Source organism: Pocillopora damicornis, chromosome 8, assembly GCF_964200805.1.
Source record: "Pocillopora damicornis chromosome 8, jaPocDami1.2, whole genome shotgun sequence".
NCBI classification, from domain to species: domain Eukaryota; kingdom Metazoa; phylum Cnidaria; class Anthozoa; order Scleractinia; family Pocilloporidae; genus Pocillopora; species Pocillopora damicornis.
The window spans coordinates 394016-414949 of NC_142677.1; the positions used below are offsets into that span (position 1 = coordinate 394016).

At 36.7% G+C, this 20934-nt stretch overlaps 1 protein-coding gene and 2 long non-coding RNA genes across 5 annotated transcripts; 1 reads left to right on the forward strand and 2 right to left on the reverse strand.

The window, feature by feature from the left end:
* Positions 1-736: 736 nt before the first annotated feature.
* LOC149040820 (uncharacterized) lies at positions 737-3405 on the reverse strand. Its single transcript, XR_016179249.1, has 3 exons — positions 3333-3405; positions 2219-3077; positions 737-1605 (listed from the first exon to the last, which is right to left on the reverse strand). It is a non-coding gene; the product is annotated as an uncharacterized LOC149040820 (long non-coding RNA).
* Positions 3406-3779: 374 nt separating this feature from the next.
* On the forward strand, positions 3780-9643 carry LOC149040821 (uncharacterized). The gene is made up of 3 exons (XR_016179251.1): positions 3780-3918; positions 8382-8566; positions 9428-9643. It is a non-coding gene; the product is annotated as an uncharacterized LOC149040821 (long non-coding RNA).
* LOC149040822 (pancreatic lipase-related protein 2-like) lies at positions 5823-20369 on the reverse strand. 3 transcript variants are annotated; one of them, XM_089180683.1, is made up of 7 exons: positions 19929-20369; positions 17797-17942; positions 15540-15782; positions 14877-15176; positions 7133-7348; positions 6578-6811; positions 5823-5933 (listed from the first exon to the last, which is right to left on the reverse strand). In XM_089180683.1, the coding sequence occupies exons 2-7, from the start codon at positions 17849-17851 to the stop codon at positions 5920-5922; spliced, it is 1062 nt and encodes a 353-aa protein (XP_089036809.1). In that variant the 5' UTR covers positions 17852-17942; positions 19929-20369; the 3' UTR covers positions 5823-5919. The 3 variants fall into 3 exon arrangements, with proteins under 3 accessions (XP_089036809.1, XP_089036808.1, XP_089036810.1); XM_089180682.1 differs by lacking the exon at positions 19929-20369 and having other exon boundaries at positions 17797-17985; XM_089180684.1 differs by lacking the exon at positions 19929-20369 and having other exon boundaries at positions 17736-17966.
* Positions 20370-20934: the final 565 nt, after the last annotated feature.

The window sequence follows — 20934 nt, forward strand, 5'->3', positions numbered from 1 at the left end:
ACAACTGAATTTATAAAGTAAATAGGAGACCGCAAAGGGTTTTAAACTAAAAACTCATAACGGTGGCCAACTTACATTATCAACCCAGTGTTTAAAGACAATTTACCTGGCCCAAATTAAACCTCCCCACTGAAACTCTCTTGTAATTAATATAGCTCTCATAGATGTAGACTGGAAAATTAGGGAAAGTTTACAGTGGAAATAAAAAGCACTGAATCCGGTTAAACAAAAACTTGAGAGAAGTTAAAGCAGCATAACTGCGAACACCCCGCTGATGCTTATTCAGAAGCCCACTCTCCCTAGAACTGCCAGAGTCACGGTACAGTAGAGCGTTGAAGAAACATGATGTCTAAAGGAGGTTTTGCGGTGTTGTTTTCCATTGTTTTCCAAGTTCAATGTGGAGATAGCCGTCAGTTTCTTTATAAAGCTGGTGCATGTGCACCAAACAGTTGAACTGTGAAACATGGGGAAAGGTTTAAATGTTTGTGCACGAAACGCAGAACGACGAAAACAAACTGGAGGCTTAGCTTGATTTTATCGATTTAGTGGCAAACGTAAATAGTCTTTGAAGTTGCCATTTCGAGTGTTAGTCCTTCTTTAGGGCGAATGAAGCGCTGACGCTCGAAACCTCAACTTTAGAGATCACTGTGACTAGTTTACATTATAATTGTTGTTGATAAAAATAAAATGATCTTGTTTTAAACCCCCACCGACGTAGCACCACAATTATTTTAGAAACCTTGCCCTTTATTTATTCGTGTATTCAAAATAAGATCTATGCCATCGACAAGAAAAAAGAAGCCACTTATATTCATTGCAATTATTTCTCATCTCGTCTGAGGAAATACACGATGACGTACTTTGAATAAAAGATGATCGATCAGCAGTTAATGTAAGAAGCTTAAATAAATGTTCTCAGCCTTACAAGTCTCTGTAGCTTTTTTTCGTAATTGAAAGTGAAAATTCGGCTGCTCCAATCCTCCACAACCACATTACAGTCCTCATGCTGTAAAAGTGCGTCTTTCATTATTAAGGGCCAGAAAATTGGATTATCTAGATGTAATATAATTTATGACAAATATTAAGCTAAAGACCAGTCATAACTTACACTTAGACTATGAGGTTCTCAGAGTGTTTTAATATGGATCCATACTGGATTTCCGAAAACATGGATGAACGAAAAAAGATCCTTGAATTAAGTCTCGTTTAACGGATCAAGTCTTTAAGCTTGATACGCCGGCCCCTTTGTTGAAGGCCCCGCTGAAAACCGCTGGGTTCCCTTATTAAATGTCATTATTGATATTACTATTATTTAAGTGAATTCACTTTTCACGAGCAGAAGAACGAAAAAAACCCAAGTCCGGCCAGGACTTGGCCAAGAAGATAGTTTGTTATGTGAAACCACCTCCAGTTTATCTATATCAACATCATTAACTTCCCCAGACCCATTCCTGGTGAACATGAAGAATTTAGTACCAACATCAGTCGGGCTTGGTGGTAAGAATGGTCTAACTTTGATGTGCCCCCACATAACTCCAGGATGTTGATAGAAGCAGCCGTATTTTCCATAGCAGACCTTCAAGGGCCATAAGGGCCATAAGAAACCTGCAGAAATACAAAGAACGATTTCACTTATTCAGCACATCAGCATCATGATAATAATTTGTTAGTAATAAACAACCAATTACATAGCGCTATTAACATACGCTGATCAAAAGCGCTTTACACTAAAAATAATAATAATAATCCTATTGATATAAATGATAATAATGATAATAATTATAGTCATAATCATCATCACAATATTAGTAATAGCTCTTAAACCGTGTCGTTCGAGTGTATCCAGTATTAGCTCTTTTGCTTAAATTTTATCATGTCGCTAAAAAAAGATGGCACCAGCCCATAAATTGACTTAAAGAGGGGGGAAACCTGATCCTCTCCCACGTACAGTCAGGTAAGACCTCGAAGGAGAAAGGTTGCTGAATTGTAAAATTTTAATGCTACAGACTCCAACATAATGACATTTTTCATGTAACTAAAAAAAAAATGGCACCAGCCCATGAACTGACTTAAAGAGAAAAGCATATGAGAGGCATCTCAAGCCAAAATGCATTTATTAATTATTTCCATGTTGTTTTTTAATATTCGTAATTTATACTAGATCTGGAATTTTTTTTTAAAATTTTGTACCCATTTTGTTACTACATCTGTGTTGGACCCAATATTTCATGAGATCCTTTAAAACAAATGCCGTCTCGATTCCGTGCCCTATGTAAACAAATAAAAAACTCAATGGGATATTTTCGCTCTCGAATACAAATTAACATTACCCTTCGAGAAAAAGAATTCGAGTCATGTTATCTCAAGCTAGTTATTTAATCAGTGAAAAGAGCTTTCTCAGATCACTTTATGACTTTCCGCGGATAAATAACGTTATTAGCAAATTTTGTTGGTTGTATTGCATGGCATCTATCATGCACATATGGAAATGAAGAAGAGGAAGATGAAGAAAAGATGAGGAGAAGATCAGATAATCATGTCTATGTATGTAATGTTGAGGATACTCAAAGAAAAGAAAGGCACTTCTAATAAGATAATCTTGGGAAGTTGAATTAAGTCAAAGGTTATTTTTTCATCTGGGTGCCAAATATAAAAGGAAGATTCGAGCCAAAGCCCAAATAGACATTAGCCACAAGAGCTGGTCAACTGCGAATGATTCACGTTTCTCCTATAACTTAACCCAGTCTTGTTTATTTTTGGGGCAAACCCTTGCATCCAACACAAAGTCTACTTCTTGTTCGTGCAATAATGACACTAAAACACTACCAAACATTACCAGGTTGAACCAAATATACACTTAATATAAGCGAGCACGAATGTTCCTTACTTATTCAAGACATACTTGTGGATTGAATACTTATCCGCTGCTGCTGCTGCAATCAGGAATACAAGCAGGCAAATAAGAAATAACTTTCTTAGTCACCACTGTTTTATTCCTTTGGCCTCAGATTTATTTCCGTTGTTTCAAGTTGGGTAGAGGATGCTCGTCCCGATTCGACCAGCGTGATTCCTATATCCTATAAAGCAGTATAGTGTTATCTGAAATTATTGCAATATTCCCCAATATTTACACGTTTCTCACGTCATTACCGACCAATGGCAAGTGCGCAGTCGGCCTGAATACCATTACACGTAACGAATTTTTTTCTTAACGTCTGACATACTGTCTGGCGTACTGCCTGACATACTGTCTGACATACTGTCTGACATACTGTCTGACATACTGTCTATCATACTGTAGCTGAAACCATGGCCCCAAATATTTTTCTCACCTCGCTCAAAAAATTTAGAGGTAGTTGGACGAAACACGTCGGAGAATAAAGACGTTTTACAACTAAAAGCGGGGTGCTGTTCACTAGTTCAGTTTTTAAAAAATTTTTTTAAAGAAATAATTAAAAAAATTAATTAAAAACATTGCTAGAAAATTGGTTTAAAAATTAATTTAAAAATTATCAAAAATAGTCTAAAAAATTATCAACAAAAGAGCTACAAAATCAAAAATTAGTTAAAATTTTAAAAAAAATTAATTTTAAAAAATCACCAAAACAATTAGTCAAAAAAATTATTTTAAAAAAATTACCAATAAACAATAAATTAAAAAAATTAACAAAAAAATTAATTAAAAAAATCATTAGAAAAAAATTTTTTTTTTAATTATCAATCACTCAAAGTGGCTAGATATAGGTGTTTTTAATCTATATTTTTCTTCCCAATAGCTTTCTTAAACCACAATGGTGATATTTCTAGCGTTGAAACATTAACTTTCCCTCTTTGCAGTCGAACGAGTTTCAGATGCATGTAAACCAAAAGATTAAAATGTTTGAAACAGCTGGCTAGAGGTGACACCGGCTTTCAAAGGTATGCATAAAATAAAGCAACGTATAAATGAAACAGCGGCAAGATTACAGTTATTGCGAGAAAGACTTGCGCCAAAGACTTAAAACACCATCATCAAAATTAAAATATAGCTTTCCCAACTAAAATCTTTTGAACAAAAATTCTGAAAAATTATTTAAAATCAAATGGCTCATATTTATTTGTCTCTGGTGAATAATTTATTCATATCATATGGAGAGCACTGAAGGCCTTTCGGAGCAAGCCATCGCAAATATGTTCAATTCTGCGTTTGTTGAACCTCTGAAGTCTTTTCAGAGATTGGAGTCTATTCCGCCCCTTCGAAAAGGAACGCACACCGCTGATCTATCCGAGTCTGCAATACTATCAGCACTGGAAAAGTTGAACCCGCGAAAGGCGGCTGGGCCGGACGAGATACCCAACTGGCTTCCAAAGGAGTATACTGATATCCTTGCATACCATGTCTCCTCGATCACAAACTGTAGCATTGCTGAAAATAGACTTCCACTTGCATGGAAGATGGCTCATATGAGACCAATACCTAAAGTTAAGCATATCGTGGTCATCACTAAGCATCTTCGCCTCATATCCCTGACTTAATTGATCAGCTGCGTCATGACACCATCTACAGAAAGAGCTCTGAATTAAATTCTATATCACCTATGACAATTAGTTTTCATTACCCAAAATTTTTAATCTGTTTCGAGCTATTTTGCTAAATTTTCAACCGGTTTCTCGTACCAAAGAGGTGATACTACACAATAGCAAATTAAAAGAGCCTTTTGTCGCAATATTTCTCGGACGCTGAGTTAGGTCCTTTAATCTTTTTATTGGTCTTGAAATAAAACATATATGGAACATATATGCGACAAGAAAAGTCAGTAATCCTTTTCATAGAAACGTTGTTAGAGAAATACTACCCTTTAGTTGGCTTGGGGTATGATGTTGACATCTGTTTTCTTTCGAATAACTTGCGTGAAGATTGGACAGATACTTAGTAATATTGTTTCAGAAAACAAGCGATTAGGATAGCGAAACTTTACCTCAACAATTGTAACATCAAATCTCCCCGCTAAGTTACCTAACAGACAGCGCGAGTCAAAAGCTAGAAAGATCATTCCATTGTCAAGAGCTGGCCTTGCTCGCGGCGCATGGCATAATAGAAATGAAGCAAACAAGGAAGAATTGCATGATTAATTCCGCACTCGTTTTATTAAGTCTTTGCGAAAAAGAATGTGCTTTGAAAAATTGAAACTCCATTTGCGTGATTGATACGTTGTCGATGGCGGATTGTTAATCGATAATCTATCGCGATGCTAAAACAGCAGAGGATTATACGACGAATCGCGATGATGGTAACTGGGATTGTATCGTTCTTGGGTCGATTTGTGAGCAAAATAGGTCGATTTGCGAGCAAAATGGTCGATCTGTGAACAGAACGAGGCGATTTGTGAGCAAAATGGGTCGATCTGTGTGCAAAATGGGTGGATTTGTGAGCAGAGCGAGGCGATTTGTGAGCAAAACGAGGCGATTTCAGACCAAAGTGGGTCTCTTTGTATTCAAGGTGGGTCGATTTGTGTCAAACGGTGGTTCACTGTCATTTCCTGAATATCCTGTTAGAAAGGCCGCATTATACTTAAAAAAAAAGGAGCAATGCCGGAAAGAGAAGTGAGGCATACCTGTTGCTATAGTTAAATTGTGGTGATTTTTGTCACAGTATCCTTCTATCTGTCTTTTCATTTCAAGGCATTATTATTTTCAAATATCTCGTAAACAAGTAACAAACCCCCCCTCTTAGAGAAAGATGAAAATTCTTTCAGGTTTACAATCCACAAAAGCGTGTCTAGATTTTTGCTTAAAAGAAAAATACAAACAAAAAAACAAAGCAAAGCAAACTGAAACACAAATCAAAGAACAAAGCAATTTAATATTTGATCAATCATTAGACTTGGCATGGTGAATTTCTTTAAATCTTTGGACAGCAATCCTTTCCACTTTGACACTTCAGCTCATCAATCCTAAAGATCCAAAAAGAAAACGGTATCATAGCACATAATTGTTCTCTATTCTTTTTATTTGTCATGGTTTTTTAAGTTTGTGTCATATTCTGCTACGCTGGTGTGATTCTACGCCAAAAAAATAGACCCTGCATCAGGCTCACAAACAATGCAGTAACTTTTACAAGTTAACAGCACTTAAGGTTAAGGGAAAATCCCTGTTCGCTTCAACGCTGAAATCATAGGGCACCTCAAAGAATCTCAAACCCAAATGAATGGCTTAGTAATCCCATTTCTTGTAGCGTTAGACCAATATCTAGGATGCATGTGCCCGTAGCTCACTCAAGCTCGAATTTATCTTAATCTTCTCCCTTTTGCAATTGCCTTCATTCCAAGCCCACCTGTTTTTTACTTTGTCACCCATCATCCAAAGATAATACGATAGCATTTAGGATTTGAAGAGATCACAAAAAACAGGAAAATATGGTAGAGTTTTGGAAAAATAATTTAGAACAGAAAGCAGCTACGGTAACAAAAAGCAGTTACGGCATGCTTGTCTCAATAAACAAAATCATGACCCGTGCAAAACTATACTACGTCATGAGATGGCAAGTTAATCTGGGCTTTGCATCATAAGTGCAGATGAACAAATGAAACCTACGTACCGCAAAAAGGCTCTTCGCTCGTTGTCCTCAAATAAAATCTGCCATTTCGTTTAGTTTTGTCGGCAAGATATCCCATAGAGGGGCATTCACCAATACATGCCGTGTACTTTCCATCCTCACAGTCTGACACGGTCTGGCATGGCCACGCTTTCCATGAGCATTCGTTTTTTACTGAGGCATGGTAGTAGGATACAGACCTCCCATGGTCACAGCCCGTCTCATAGAGGATATCTCCTAAGAATGTGTAGACAATTCATATCAGTGCCTTAAGAGGTTCCTTACTTCTTTCTTTTCATCCTCAAGCCACTTACCAGTATTTCTTCTCGATCTTCTCATAGTTAAAGTCGAAAGCTGTGCTGTTCGAAACCCAACAAACAAAAAGTCTGCTGGAAAAGGCATGTTTTACCTTGATGGCGAAGACATGGTTTATAACAGGGGGGAAGTGTATTTTGATTAAGGATAAAAATATAACTTGACTTGCTGCTATTACGAATTTAGGTGCACTGTAATGCAGCTGGAGAGACTCTTATTTTATACTTTTTTTCTGTAACCTACCCAGATCTTTCAAATTTTGCGCACAGCCAGGCTGCCTGATGCCACCATTTACATAAAAGTCCGTATGGCCAGCATCCCTGCGCATCCCGAGACCGACAATACTGTCACGCGGTGGCATGTCGGTATGTATGATGTCAACGTATCCAGCATCATCTCGATCCAATCGGAAGTTAGAATCGTTGACATGGGTAAAAAGGGGTCCCGCTGGATCTAATCCTGAAAAAAGAATCTAAGGAATAAGATGAATACAATACAAGCTAAAAGCAGTACTCCTTTTATATATATCCCAGCTAAACTTCAAATAAGTTGCAAAAGGAGAGTAACTGAACGAGGCTTGCAAACAAACTGGGCGAGTTTTGAAAATGTCGCGTATATTCAAACAAAATTACACCCAGCAGGTAGCGGTGCTTACACGAACATGGACTTAACGATATCTCACATTTCAAATCAAGAATTACCCACATTTTTGCACAGGTCCGTGCTTGTTTTTAAGTTTGAATTTACGAGTCTTGAGTTTTTTCAAGGGTTTCTCCAATCTTACAACAATGTTTGATGGAGTTGGCTGGTTCCTTGGGAATTTTAGGGGTATCCATGGACCGGGATCGATATTCCTTCTTCAGAAGTATCTGTAATACGCCCGAGCTTGATGCCTTTCTCCTTCAGATAATTTCCAGCATATCCTGCCGTCTGAGCACCAAGGCTAACTCCTACAACATAAAACCGCTCGGCCAATTCAGGTGACCCATCAACACTGGAAATCAGGAACTTTATAAGCTCCCCCACCATAGCCCCCACAAGTCGAGTATTTCCTGTAGATTGGAAATAACCTTTCGTCGCTCCTTTAGACCAGTCCACCACAACCACATTACAGTCCTCTTGCTGTAAAAGTGTGTCTTTCATCTCTAAGGGCCAGTTATTTGGATTATCTAGATGAGATACAATTTATGAGAAATATTAAGCGAAAGAGTAGTCATAACTTAAATTTAGACTCTGAGGCTCTCAGAGTGTTTTGATATGGATCCATACTGGATTTCCGAAAAACATGGATGAACGAAAAATGAATATGAAATAAGTCCCGTTTAACGGATCAAGTCTTTAAGCTTGATACGCCGGCTCCTTTTTTTGAAGGCCCCGCTGAAAACTGCTGGGTTCCCTCATTAAATATTATTACTTATATTACTATTATTTAAGTGAATTCACTTTTCACTAGCAGAAGAACAAAAAAACTCAAGTCCGTCATTTATTCCAGGTTTAAGAGCTGAAGCTTAAAGCGGTCGTATTACTTACCCATCCAGCCATGGATCAAGAAGATAGTTCGTCGCGTAATGCTAAACTTAGCCACCTCCAGTTTATCTATATCAGCGTCATTAACTTCCCCAGACCCATTCCTGGTGAACATGAAGAATTTAGTACCAACATCAGTCGGGCTTTGCGGTAAGAATGGCTTAACGAAGGGGTTCCACGTAACTCCAGGATGTTGATCGAAGCAGCCGTATTTTCCATAGCAGACCTTCGGGTCGCATAAGAAACCTGCAGAAATACAAATAACGAAAAGTTAAAATTTCACTAATTCAGCACATCAGCATCATGATAATAATTTGTTAGTAATAAACAACTAATATATAGCGCTATTAAAATCCGCTGTTCAGCAGCGCTTTACAGCAAAAATAATAATAACAATCCTATTGATATAAATAATAATAATGATAATGATTATCATCATCATCATCAAAATATTAATAATAACTCTTAAACCGTATCGTTCAAGTGTATCCAGTATTAGCTCTTTTGCTTAACTTTTATCATGTAACTAAAAAAAGACAGCACCAGCCCATAAATTGATTTAAAGAGAAGAGCATAAATCAAAAACCTAATTCGACAAATAATGGGAAATTTGTGATGTTCATAGAGGGCTGCACTATGTGCAAATACTTGGGTATGTGGTATGGTTGGTGAAATGTGTACACACTGACATTTTTGGTTCAAACCATATTTCTAAGTTTCTAGCTCATCCGACAAAACGATCGTTATCGTTACCAGCGCGTAAAAAACTGTTCTATTCTTATTTCGTGTGTGACGGAATCAAGGAAAGGAGTCACGTATGTCATATTGTTATTTGTTGCGGTTCGTTGAACAGCAGTAAGTTACCGTTTTCACCTTCCACCTAAACTGTAAATTGCGTAAGCAACATCGAAGAGGGCATGTTCTAGCGGGATACTGAGAGACATTTTTCTAGACTGGTTCTGCTGTTGTCTCAAGCTTCATCCATTTTTCAAACTTCTTTTTTTTATATAGTTCAGTAACCTTTCTCCCTCGAGGTCTAATCTGGGAGAGGTGGAAGAGGATCAGGTTTCCCCCCTACAAGAGGTTTCCTTCTGACGGGTAGCAGCCAAATTATGTTTTGTTACACCGGATATGTCACTGTAATTCCTGGATTGCTATGAGTTGTAAATATACTGAGAGACTTTACAGTTGCATTTAATAAAATCGGGTCTGTTTCTCCAGTATCATTCTAATCCTGTGCAGCAGCCAGTACCCTGTTTCAAAGTGAAAAGTTGTACCTTTTTGATTGCGTACAGAATAAAAGGAAAGTTCTTTAATCTGCTTAGAGTTAGATGTGATTGAAATTAAAACAGCGACCTTGTAAGATTTTTTTGCAGGGTGTCATGAGTATGGACTTCTCCGTATCCATACCCATATAGCTTGGGTTGCATCTGAATATTAAAGGAGCTTCCCAAGCAAACATTTTTTTCGAAATTTTGAGCCCAGTTTTGTTACTACATCTATGTCGAACCCATATTTCATTAAATCCTTTAAAACAAATGCTGTCTCGATTCCGTGCCTTATGTAAAAAAATAAAAAAACTCAATGGGATATTTTCGCTCTCGAATACAAATTAAAAGTTACCCTTTCGCGAGATAGAATTCGAAGCAAAAAATAAACTCAAGTCCTGTTACCTCAAGCTAGATATTTAATCAGTGAAAAGAGCTTTCTCAGATCACTTTATGACTTCCGGCGGATAAATAGCGTTATTGGCAAATTTTGTTGATTTATATTGCGTGGCATCTCCCACGTACATATGGAAATGAAGAAGAGGAAGATGAAGAAAAGATGAGGAGAAGATCAGATAATCATGTGTATGTATGTAATGTTAAGGATACTCAAAGAAAAGAAAGGCACTTCTGATAAGATAATCTTGGGAAGTTGAATTAAGTCAAAGGTTATTTTTTCGTCTGGGTGCCAAATATAAAAGTGAGATTCGAGCCAAGGCCCAAATGAACATTACCCACAAGAACTTGTTTATTTTTGGGGCAAATCCTTGCATCCAACACAAAGTCTACTTGTTCGTGCAATAATGACACTGAAAAACTACCGAACATTATCAGGTTGAACTTAATAATACTTAATATATCTTAAGCGAACACGAACGTTCCTTGCTTATTGAAGGCATACTTGATAAAGGTGGAAATGATTGACCACTTGTGGCTTGACTACTAACCTTCTGGTGCTGCAGTCAGGAATATAAGCAAGCAGATAACTTTCTTCGTCACCATTGTTCTCTTCCTTTGGCCTCAGATTTATTTCCGTTGTTTCGATTTGGGTAGAAGTTGTTCGTCTCGATTCGACCAGCGTACTGCTTATATCCTATAAAGTAGTACAGAGTTATCTGAAAATATTGCAATATTCCCCAATATTTACACGTTTCTCACGTCATTACCGACCAATGGTAAGTGCGTATTCGGCCTGAATACCATTACACATAACGAATTGTTTTCTTAGCGTCTGACATACTGTCTGACGTACTGTCTGGCATACTGTCTGACATACTGTCTATCATACTGTAGTTGGCTAAGCGACAAAATGACAGTTTTAGCTGAAACCGTAGCCCCCAAATATTTTTCTCACCCTGCCCAAAAAATTTAGAGGTAGTTGGACGAAACGCGTCGGAGAATAAAGACGTTTTACAACTAAAAGCAGGGTGCTGCTCACTAGTTCAGTTTTTAAAAAATTGTTTCAAAAAATAATTAAAAAATTAATTAAAAACATTGCTAGAAAATATTGCAATATTCCCCAATATTTACACGTTTCTCACGTCATTACCAACCAATGGCAAGGGCGCATTCGGCCTGAATACCATTACACGTAACGAGTTGTTTTCTTAACGTCTGACATACTGTCTGACATACTGTCTATTATACTGTAGTTGGCTAAGCTAAAAAATGACAGTTTTAGCGCCGTGGCCCCCAAATATTTTTCTTACCTCGCCCAAAAAATTTAGAGTTACTTAGACGAAACGCGTTGGAGAATAAAGACGTTTTACAACTACTGTTCGCAGGGTGCTGCTCACTAGTTCAGTTTTAAAAAAATTATTTAAAAAAATAATCAAAAAATTAATTAAAAACATTGCTAGAAAATTAGTTTAAAATTAATTCAAAAATTAACAATAGAGCTACAAAATCAAAAATTAGTTAAATTTTTTTTTAAAAAAACTAATTTTAAAAAATCGCCGAAACAATTAATCAAAAACTTATTTTAAAAAAAATTACCAAAAAAAATAATTAAAAAAATTAATTGTAAAAAATTACCAAAAAAATTAATTGTAAATATATCACCTATGACAATTAATTTTCATCACCCACAATTTTTAATCTGTTTCGAGCTATTTTGCTAAATTTTCAACCGGTTTCCCGTATCATAGAGGTGATACTACTTAACAAATGAAGAGAACCTTTTGTCGCAATATTTCTTGGACGCTAAGTCAGGTCCTTTAATCTCTTATTAGTCTTGAAATACAACATATATGGAACATATATGCCACAATAAAAGTCAATAATCCTTTTCATAGAAACGTTGTTAATTGAGGGGAGAGGCCGAGAAACACTATCCTTTAGTTGGCTTGGGGTATGATATTGACATCTGTTTTCTTTCGAATAACTTGCGTGAAGATTGGACAGATACTTAGTAATATTGTTCCAGAAAACAAACGATTAGGATAGCAAAACTTTACTTCAACAATTGTAACATCAAAGTCTCCCCGCTAAGTTACCTAACAGACAGCGCGAGTCAAAAGCTAAAAAGATCATTCTATTGTCAAGAGCTGACCTTGCTCGCGGCATAATAGAAATGAAGCAAACAAGGAAGAATTGCATGATTAATTCCGCACTCGTTTTTATTAAGTCTTTGCGAAAAAGAATGTGCTTTGAAAAATTGAAACTTCATTTGCGTGATTGATACGTTCTCAATGGCGGATTGTTAATCGATAATTTATCGCGATGCTAAAACAGCAGAGGATTATACGACGAATCGCGATGATGGTAACTGGGATTGTATCGTTCTTGGGTCGATTTGTGAGCAAAATAGGTCGATTTGTGAGCAAAATGGGTCGATCTGTGAGCAGAACGAGGCCATTTGTGAGCAAAATGGGTCGATCTGTGTGCAAAATGGGTGGATTTGTGAGCAGAGCGAGGCGATTTGTGAGCAAAACGAGGCGATTTCAGACCAAAGTGGGTCTCTTTGTATTCAAGGTGGGTCGATTTGTGTCAAACGGTGGTTCACTGTCATTTCCTGAATATCCTGTTAGAAAGGCCGCATTATACTTCAAAAAAAGGAGCAATGCCGGAAAGAGAAGTGAGGCATACCTGTTGCTATAGTTAAATTGTAGTGATTTTTGTCACAGTATCCTTCTATCTGTCTTTTCATTTCAAGGCATTATTATTTTCAAATATCTCGTAAACAAGTAACAAACCCCCCTCTTAGAGAAAGATGAAAATTCTTTCAGGTTTACAATCCACAAAAGCGTGTCTAGATTTTTGCTTAAAAGAAAAATACAAACAAAAAAACAAAGCAAAGCAAACTGAAACACAAATCAAAGAACAAAGCAATTTAATATTTGATCAATCATTAGACTTGGCATGGTGAATTTCTTTAAATCTTTGGACAGCAATCCTTTCCACTTTGACACTTCAGCTCATCAATCCTAAAGATCCAAAAAAAAAAACGGTATCATAGCACATAATTGTTCTCTATTCTTTTTATTTGTCATCAGGCATCAGGCTCACAAACAATGCAGTAACTTTCACAAGTTAACAGCACTTAAGGCAAGGGGAAAATCCCTGTTCGCTTCAACGCTGAAATCATAGGGCACCTCAAAGAATCTCGAACCCAAATGAAGGGCTTAGTAATCCTATTTCTTGTAGCGTTAGACCAATATCTGGGATGCATGTGCCCGTAGCTCACTCAAGCTCGAATTTATCTTAATCTTCTCCCTTTTGCAATTGCCTTCATTCCAAGCCCACCTGTTTTTACTTTGTCACCCATCATCCACAGTCAAAGATAATATAGCATTTAGGATTTGAAGAGATCACAAAAAACAGAAAAATATGGTAGAGTTTTAGAAAAATAATTTAGAACAGAAAGCAACTTCGGTAATAAAAAGCAGTCACGGCATGCTTGTCTCAATAAACAAAATCATGACCCGTGCAAAACTATACTACGCCATGAGATGGCAAGTTAATCTGGGTTTTGCATCATAAGTGTAGATGAACAAATGAAACCCACGTACCGCAAAAAGGCTCTTCGCTCGTTGTCCTCAAATAAAATCTGCCATTTTGTTTAGTTTCGTCGGCATGATATCCCATAGAGGGGCATTCACCAATACATGCCGTGTACTTTCCATCCTCACAGTCTGACACGGTCTGGCATGGACACGCCTTCCATGAGCATTCGTTTTTTACTGAGGCATGGTAGTAGTATACAGACCTCACATGGTCACAGACCGTCTCATGGAAGATATCTCCTAAGAATGTGTAGACAATTCATATCAGTGCCTTAAGAGGTTCCTTACTTCTTTCTTTTCATCCTCAAGCCACTTACCAATATTTCTTCTCGATCTTCTCATAGTTAAAGTCGAAAGCTGTGCTGTTCGAAACCCAACAAACAAAAAGTCTGCTGGAAAAGGCATGTTTTACCTTGATGGCGAAGACATGGTTTATAACAGGGGGGAAGTGTATTTTGATTAAGGATAAAAATATAACTTGACTTGCTGCTATTACGAATTTAGGTGCACTGTAATGCAGCTGGAGAGACTCTCATTTTATACTTTTTTTCTGTAACCTACCCAGATCTTTCAAATTTTGCGCACAGCCAGGCTACCTGATGCCACCATTTACATAAAAGTCCGTATGGCCAGCATCCCTGCGCATCCCGAGACCGACAATACTGTCACGCGGTGGCATGTCGGTATGTATGATGTCAACGTATCCAGCATCATCTCGATCCAATCGGAAGTTAGAATCGTTGACATAGGTAAAAAGGGGTCCCGCTGGATCTAATCCTGAAAAAAGAATCTAAGGAATAAGATGAATACAATACAAGCTAAAAGCAGTACTCCTTTTATATATATCCCAGCTAAACTTCAAATAAGTTGCAAAAGGAGAGTAACTGAACGAGGCTTGCAAACAAACTGGGCGAGTTTTGAAAATGTCGCGTATATTCGAACAAAATTACACCCAGCAGGTAGCGGTGCTTACACGAACATGGACTTAACGATATCTCACATTTCAAATCAAGAATTACCAACATTTTTGCACAGGTCCGTGCTTGTTTTTAAGTTTGAATTTACGAGTCTTGAGTTTTTTCAAGGGTTTCTCCAATCTTACAACAATGTTTGATGGAGTTGGCTGGTTCCTTGGGAATTTTTAGGGGTATCCATGGACCGGAATCGATATTTCTTCTTCAGAAGTACCTGTAATACGCCCGAGCTTGATGCCTTTCTCCTTCAGATAATTTCCAGCATATCCTGCCGTCTGAGCACCAAGGCTAACTCCTACAACATAAAACCGCTCGGCCAATTCAGGTGACCCATCAACACTGGAAATCAGGAACTTTATAAGCTCCCCCACCATAGCCCCCACAAGTCGAGTATTTCCTGTAGATTGGAAATAACCTTTCGTCGCTCCTTTAGACCAGTCCACCACAACCACATTACAGTCCTCTTGCTGTAAAAGTGTGTCTTTCATCTCTAAGGGCCAGTTATTTGGATTATCTAGATGAGATACAATTTATGAGAAATATTAAGCGAAAGAGTAGTCATAACTTAAATTTAGACTCTGAGGCTCTCAGAGTGTTTTGATATGGATCCATACTGGATTTCCGAAAAACATGGATGAACGAAAAATGAATATGAAATAAGTCCCGTTTAACGGATCAAGTCTTTAAGCTTGATACGCCGGCTCCTTTTTTTGAAGGCCCCGCTGAAAACTGCTGGGTTCCCTCATTAAATATTATTACTTATATTACTATTATTTAAGTGAATTCACTTTTCACTAGCAGAAGAACAAAAAAAAACTCAAGTCCGTCATTAATTCCAGGTTTAAGAGCTGAAGCTGAAAGCGGTCGTATTACTTACCCATCCAGCCATGGATCAAGAAGATAGTTCGTCGCGTGATGCTAAACTTAGCCGCCTCCAGTTTATCTATATCAGCGTCATTAACTTCCCCAGACCCATTCCTGGTGAACATGGAGAAATTAGTACCAACCTCAGTCGGGCTTTGTGGTAAGAATGGCTTAACGAAGGGGTTCCACATAACTCCAGGATGTTGATCGAAGCAGCCGTATTTTTCATAGCAGACCTCCGGGCGGTATAAGAAACCTGCAGAAATACAAATAACGAAAAGTTAAAATTTCACTTATTCAGCACATCAGCATCATGATAATAATTTGTTAGTAATAAACAACTAATATATAGCGCTATTAAAATACGCTGATCAGCAGCGCTTTACAGCAAAAATAATAATAACAATCCTATTGATATAAATAATAATAATGATAATGATTATCATCATCATCATCAAAATATTAATAATAACTCTTAAACCGTATCGTTCAAGTGTAGCCAGTATTAGCTCTTTTGCTTAACTTTTATCATGTAACTAAAAAAAGATAGCACCAGCCCATAAATTGATTTAAAGAGAAGAGCATAAATCAAAAACCTAATTCGACAAATAATGGGAAATTTGTGATGTTCATAGAGGGCTGCACTATGTGCAAATACTTGGGTATGTGGTATGGTTGGTGAAATGTGTACACACTGACATTTTTGGTTCAAACCATACATCTAAGTTTCTAGCTCATCCGACAAAACGATCGTTATCGTTACCAGCGCGTAAACAACTGTTCTATTCTTATTCAGAAGGAAAATCCTGGAATATTTCTACGTAGAATTTCGTGTGTGACGGAATCAAGGAAAGGAGTCACGTATGTCATATTGTTATTTGTTGCGGTTCGTTGAACATCAGTAAGTTACCGTTTCACCTTCCACCTAAACTGTAAATTGCGAAACAACATCGAAGAGGGCATGTTCTAGCGGGATACTGAGAGAAATTTTTCTAGACTGGTTCTTCTGTTGTCTCAAGCTCATCCATTTTTCAAACTTCTTTTTTTTTATATAGTTCAGCAACCTTTCTCCCTCGAGGTCTTATCTGGGAGAGGTGGGAGAGGATCAGGTTTCCCCACTACAAGAGGTTTTCTTCTGACGGGTAGCAGCCAAATTATCTTTGCTATTATTAATGTTACACCGGATATGTCACTGTAATTCCTGGATTGCTATGAGTTGTAAATATACTGAGAGACTTTACAGTTGCATTTAATAAAATCGGGTCTGTTTCTCCAGTATCATTCTAATCCTGTTCAGCAGCCAGTACCCTATTTCAAAGTGAAAAGTTGTACCTTTTTGATTGCGTACAGAATAAAAGGAAAGTTCTTTAATCTGCTTAGAGTTAGATGTGATTGAAATTAAAACAGCGACCTTGTAAGATTTTTTTGCAGGGTGTCATGAGTATGGACTTCTCCGTATCCATACCCATATAACTTGGGTTGCATCTGAATATTAAAGGAACTTCCCAAGCAAACATTTTTTTCGAAATTTTGCGCCCAGTTTTGTTACTACATCTATGTCGCACCCATATTTCATTAGATCCTTTAAAACAAATGCTGTCTCGATTCCGTGCCTTATGTAAAAAAATAAAAAAACTCAATGGGATATTTTCGCTCTCGAATACAAATTAAAAGTTACCCTTTCGCGAGATAGAATTCGAAGCAAAAATTAAACTCAAGTCCCGTTACCTCAAGCTAGATATTTAATCAGTGAAAAGAGCTTTCTCAGATCACTTCATGACTTCCCGCGGATAAATAGCGTTATTGGCAAATTTTGTTGATTTATATTGCGTGGCATCTGCCACGTACATATGGAAATGAAGAAGAGGAAGATGAAGAAAAGATGAGGAGAAGATCAGATAATCATGTGTATGTATGTAATGTTAAGGATACTCAAAGAAAAGAAAGGCACTTCTGATAAGATAATCTTGGGAAGTTGAATTAAATCAAAGGTTATTCTTTCGTTTGGGTGCCAAATATAAAAGTGAGATTCGAGCCAAGGCCCAAATGAACATTACCCACAAGAACTTGTTTATTTTTGGGGCAAATCCTTGCATCCAACACAAAGTCTACTTGTTCGTGCAATAATGACACTGAAAAACTACCGAACATTATCAGGTTGAACTTAATAATACTTAATATATCTTAAGCGAACACGAACGTTCCTTACTTATTGAAGGCATACTTGATAAAGGTGGAAATGATTGACCACTTGTGGCTTGACTACTTGCCTTCTAGTGCTGCAGTCAGGAATATAAGCAAGCAGATAACTTTCTTCGTCACCATTGTTCTCTTCCTTTGGCCTCAGATTTGTTTCTGTTGTTTCGATTTGAGTAGAAGTTGTTCGTCTCGATTCGACCAGCGTACTGCTTATATCCTATAAAGTAGTACAGAGTTATCTGAAAATATTGCAATATTCCCCAATATTTAAACGTTTCTCACGTCATTACCGACCAATGGAAAGGGTGCATTCGGCCTGAATACCATTACACGTAACAAGTTGTTTTCTTAACGTCTGACATACTGTCTGACATACTGTCTGACATACTGTCTATTATACTGTAGTTGGCTAAGCTACAAAATGACAGTTTTAGCTTAAACAGTGGCCCCCAAATATTTTTCTCACCTCGCCCAAAAAATTTGGAGTTAGTTAGACGAAACGCGTCGGAGAATAGAGACGTTTTACAACTACTGTTCGCAGAGTGCTGCTCACTAGTTCAGTTTTAAAAAAAATTATTCAAAAAAATAATTAAAAAATTAATTTAAAACATTGCTAAAAAATTAGTTTAAAAATTAATTAAAAAATTATCATTATCGACTAATGAGAAGTGCGCATTGAGCCTGAATACCATTAAACGAAACAACCAGTTTTCCTAATGTCTCACATACTGTCTATCATATTGGCGCTGGATGTGCTACAGTATGACAGTTTTAGCTAAAACCGTGGCACTCAAATAGTTTTCTCACCCCGCCCAAAAAAAATTTAAAACAGCTTCACCTGTTCCTATTTGTATGTCCGGCCAAGCCTTTTTGGTCATTGGCCCCCGTATAGCTGCTAACTATGGCTTATAAATACAGGCGTTTAGTTTGTAATACTTAATAAAAAAATAAATAAGAAAACTTTTTTAAAAAATTTGATAAAAAATCTGTTTTTAAAAATAATTTTAAAAAATTTTAAAAAACATTGCTGAAAAAGTTTAATCAAAAAATTAATTAAAAACATTGTTTTAGAAAATTAATCAAAAAATATACTTAAAAATTGTTTAAAAAATTAAAAAAAATAATGAAAAAAATTTCAATTTTTTAATTGCCAATTGCTCAAGGTGGGTAGATTAAGGTTTTTTTAATCTATATTTTTCTTCCCAATAGTTTTCTTAAACAACATTGGTGATATTTAGAGCGTTGAAATATTAACTTTCCCTCCGCAGTCGAACAAGTTTCAGATGCATGTAAACCAAAAGATTTTGAAATGTTTGAAACAGCTGGCTAGAGGTGACAACAGCTTTAAAAGGTATGCATAAAATAAAACAACTTGTTAATAAAACAGCGGCAGGATTACAAAATATTGCGGGAAAGACTTGCGCCAAAGACCTAAAACACTATCATCAAAATTAAAGTATAGTTTTCACCAAATAAAATCTTGTAAAAAAATTCTGAAAAGTTATTTAAAATCAAATGGCTCATATTTATAATTATTTATCTCTATCATACTGTGACTGAATAAGAAAAATTTTTCTGGCGAATGATTCATTCATATCATGAAAAAAATTTGATTAAATATAAAGATAAGGAAAGAAATATTAAAATCTCACTAAGAATAACTAAAAATAGCATATGTTTATTAATTTCTTTCAAACTAAAACTGGATGAGATAAATGGTTCTGACATATTATTCAATCCCATTCAATTTAGGGAACTATTCATTTTTTTAGTATTATTAAGATACATAAAAAAAGTTACTTAGTTCTGATTGATTAGGATAAATGCAGTTTTCAGGTAATTCAATGCAGAAGAGGGTAAATTCAATGCAAAGAAGTAACCAACCAGACTGAACAATTCCTTGAACTGTTTAGCCGGACTTTGAACTTTTTTGCGCCTTAAAAATGTGGAAACATCATTGTATACTATTGATTTGATCCTACGCGGATGTTATGACCGAACGCACAATGTCGCTTGCAGGGTTTAAATAAATTATTTTTGCACCTGATGCGCGCGCTTTGTCTCTGCATAATTGTGATAAGCTATCTCGTATTTTTTCATGTATATTATTAATACGTAATCACATGATTATTCTCGTGCAAGTTGGTGTAAATAGGCACTTGTAATTTTATCAGTCTTTAAAATCTTGCAGACTGGAAATAACCTTTCTTTGCTCCTATAGACCAGTCCACCACAACCACATTTCAGTCCTCTCGCTGTAAAAGTGCGTCTTTACCAAGAAAGGCCCAGTTTTATGGATTATCTAGATGTGATATAATTCAAAAGACAGGTATTTAGTCAAGATTAAGGTTAGTTCTAACTTTACATCACAAATCCTACTTGTATGGTTTTTTGTATTGTCAGCACAAACTATCTATGCTCACGGACTTATATTTTCAAGAGTATTCTATGGCAAAGGAGGATATCAGAAGTAGAAACTTTTAAATCATGTAGGCACGTCCCTAAGCTGAGGCATATTTGGACTTCTTTAGAAGTCTACCTAGTTAGTTCGAATCAGTTATGGTAACAGAGCCGAGTGAATGACTTAAAATAAGAATTACATGAAGAGTGTTGAAAAAGTTCCGTTTGAAGGATCTAGTCTTGAAGCTTGTTTCACTGATATTTATGTCAATTTATTCACTTTTCACGGGTGGAAGGCAAAAAACTGAACCCCATTGGTTACCGGTCAATTAATTGGACACAATGATTTCAAAATGTTCAGGGAGGAGAGTGAGCGCCTAAGATGATGATACAAACCCCCCCCCCCCCCCCACCTCCCCGACTTTACTATGGGTTTAGAATAAAAATACCTGAAGGACACAAGAAATACGAAGAATTTCGCGTGTCGAGGGAATCAAGGAAAGAACGCAAGGACGCTAGTGTGCACAGTTGCCACGATATTCGTGTGATGTAATGATTCCACTCAAGTCATTGTAAAAAAAGCGACCTCAAAAGCTTTTTTTGCGTCTGAGATTCGTACGTCACTACTTACGTCACTGCACGTTAAGGGTTAGGGCTGGGGTTAGGAAGCTACCCTGACGAAGTGCATTTAAAAATTCACTGCCATTAAGGCAAATGATGATCACTAGTTTTCTAGCATTCATAATTTATGTCAGATTTGAGAATAATTTAGGTCTTGTGGCTATGTTGTATTTAATGTTTACGAGTTC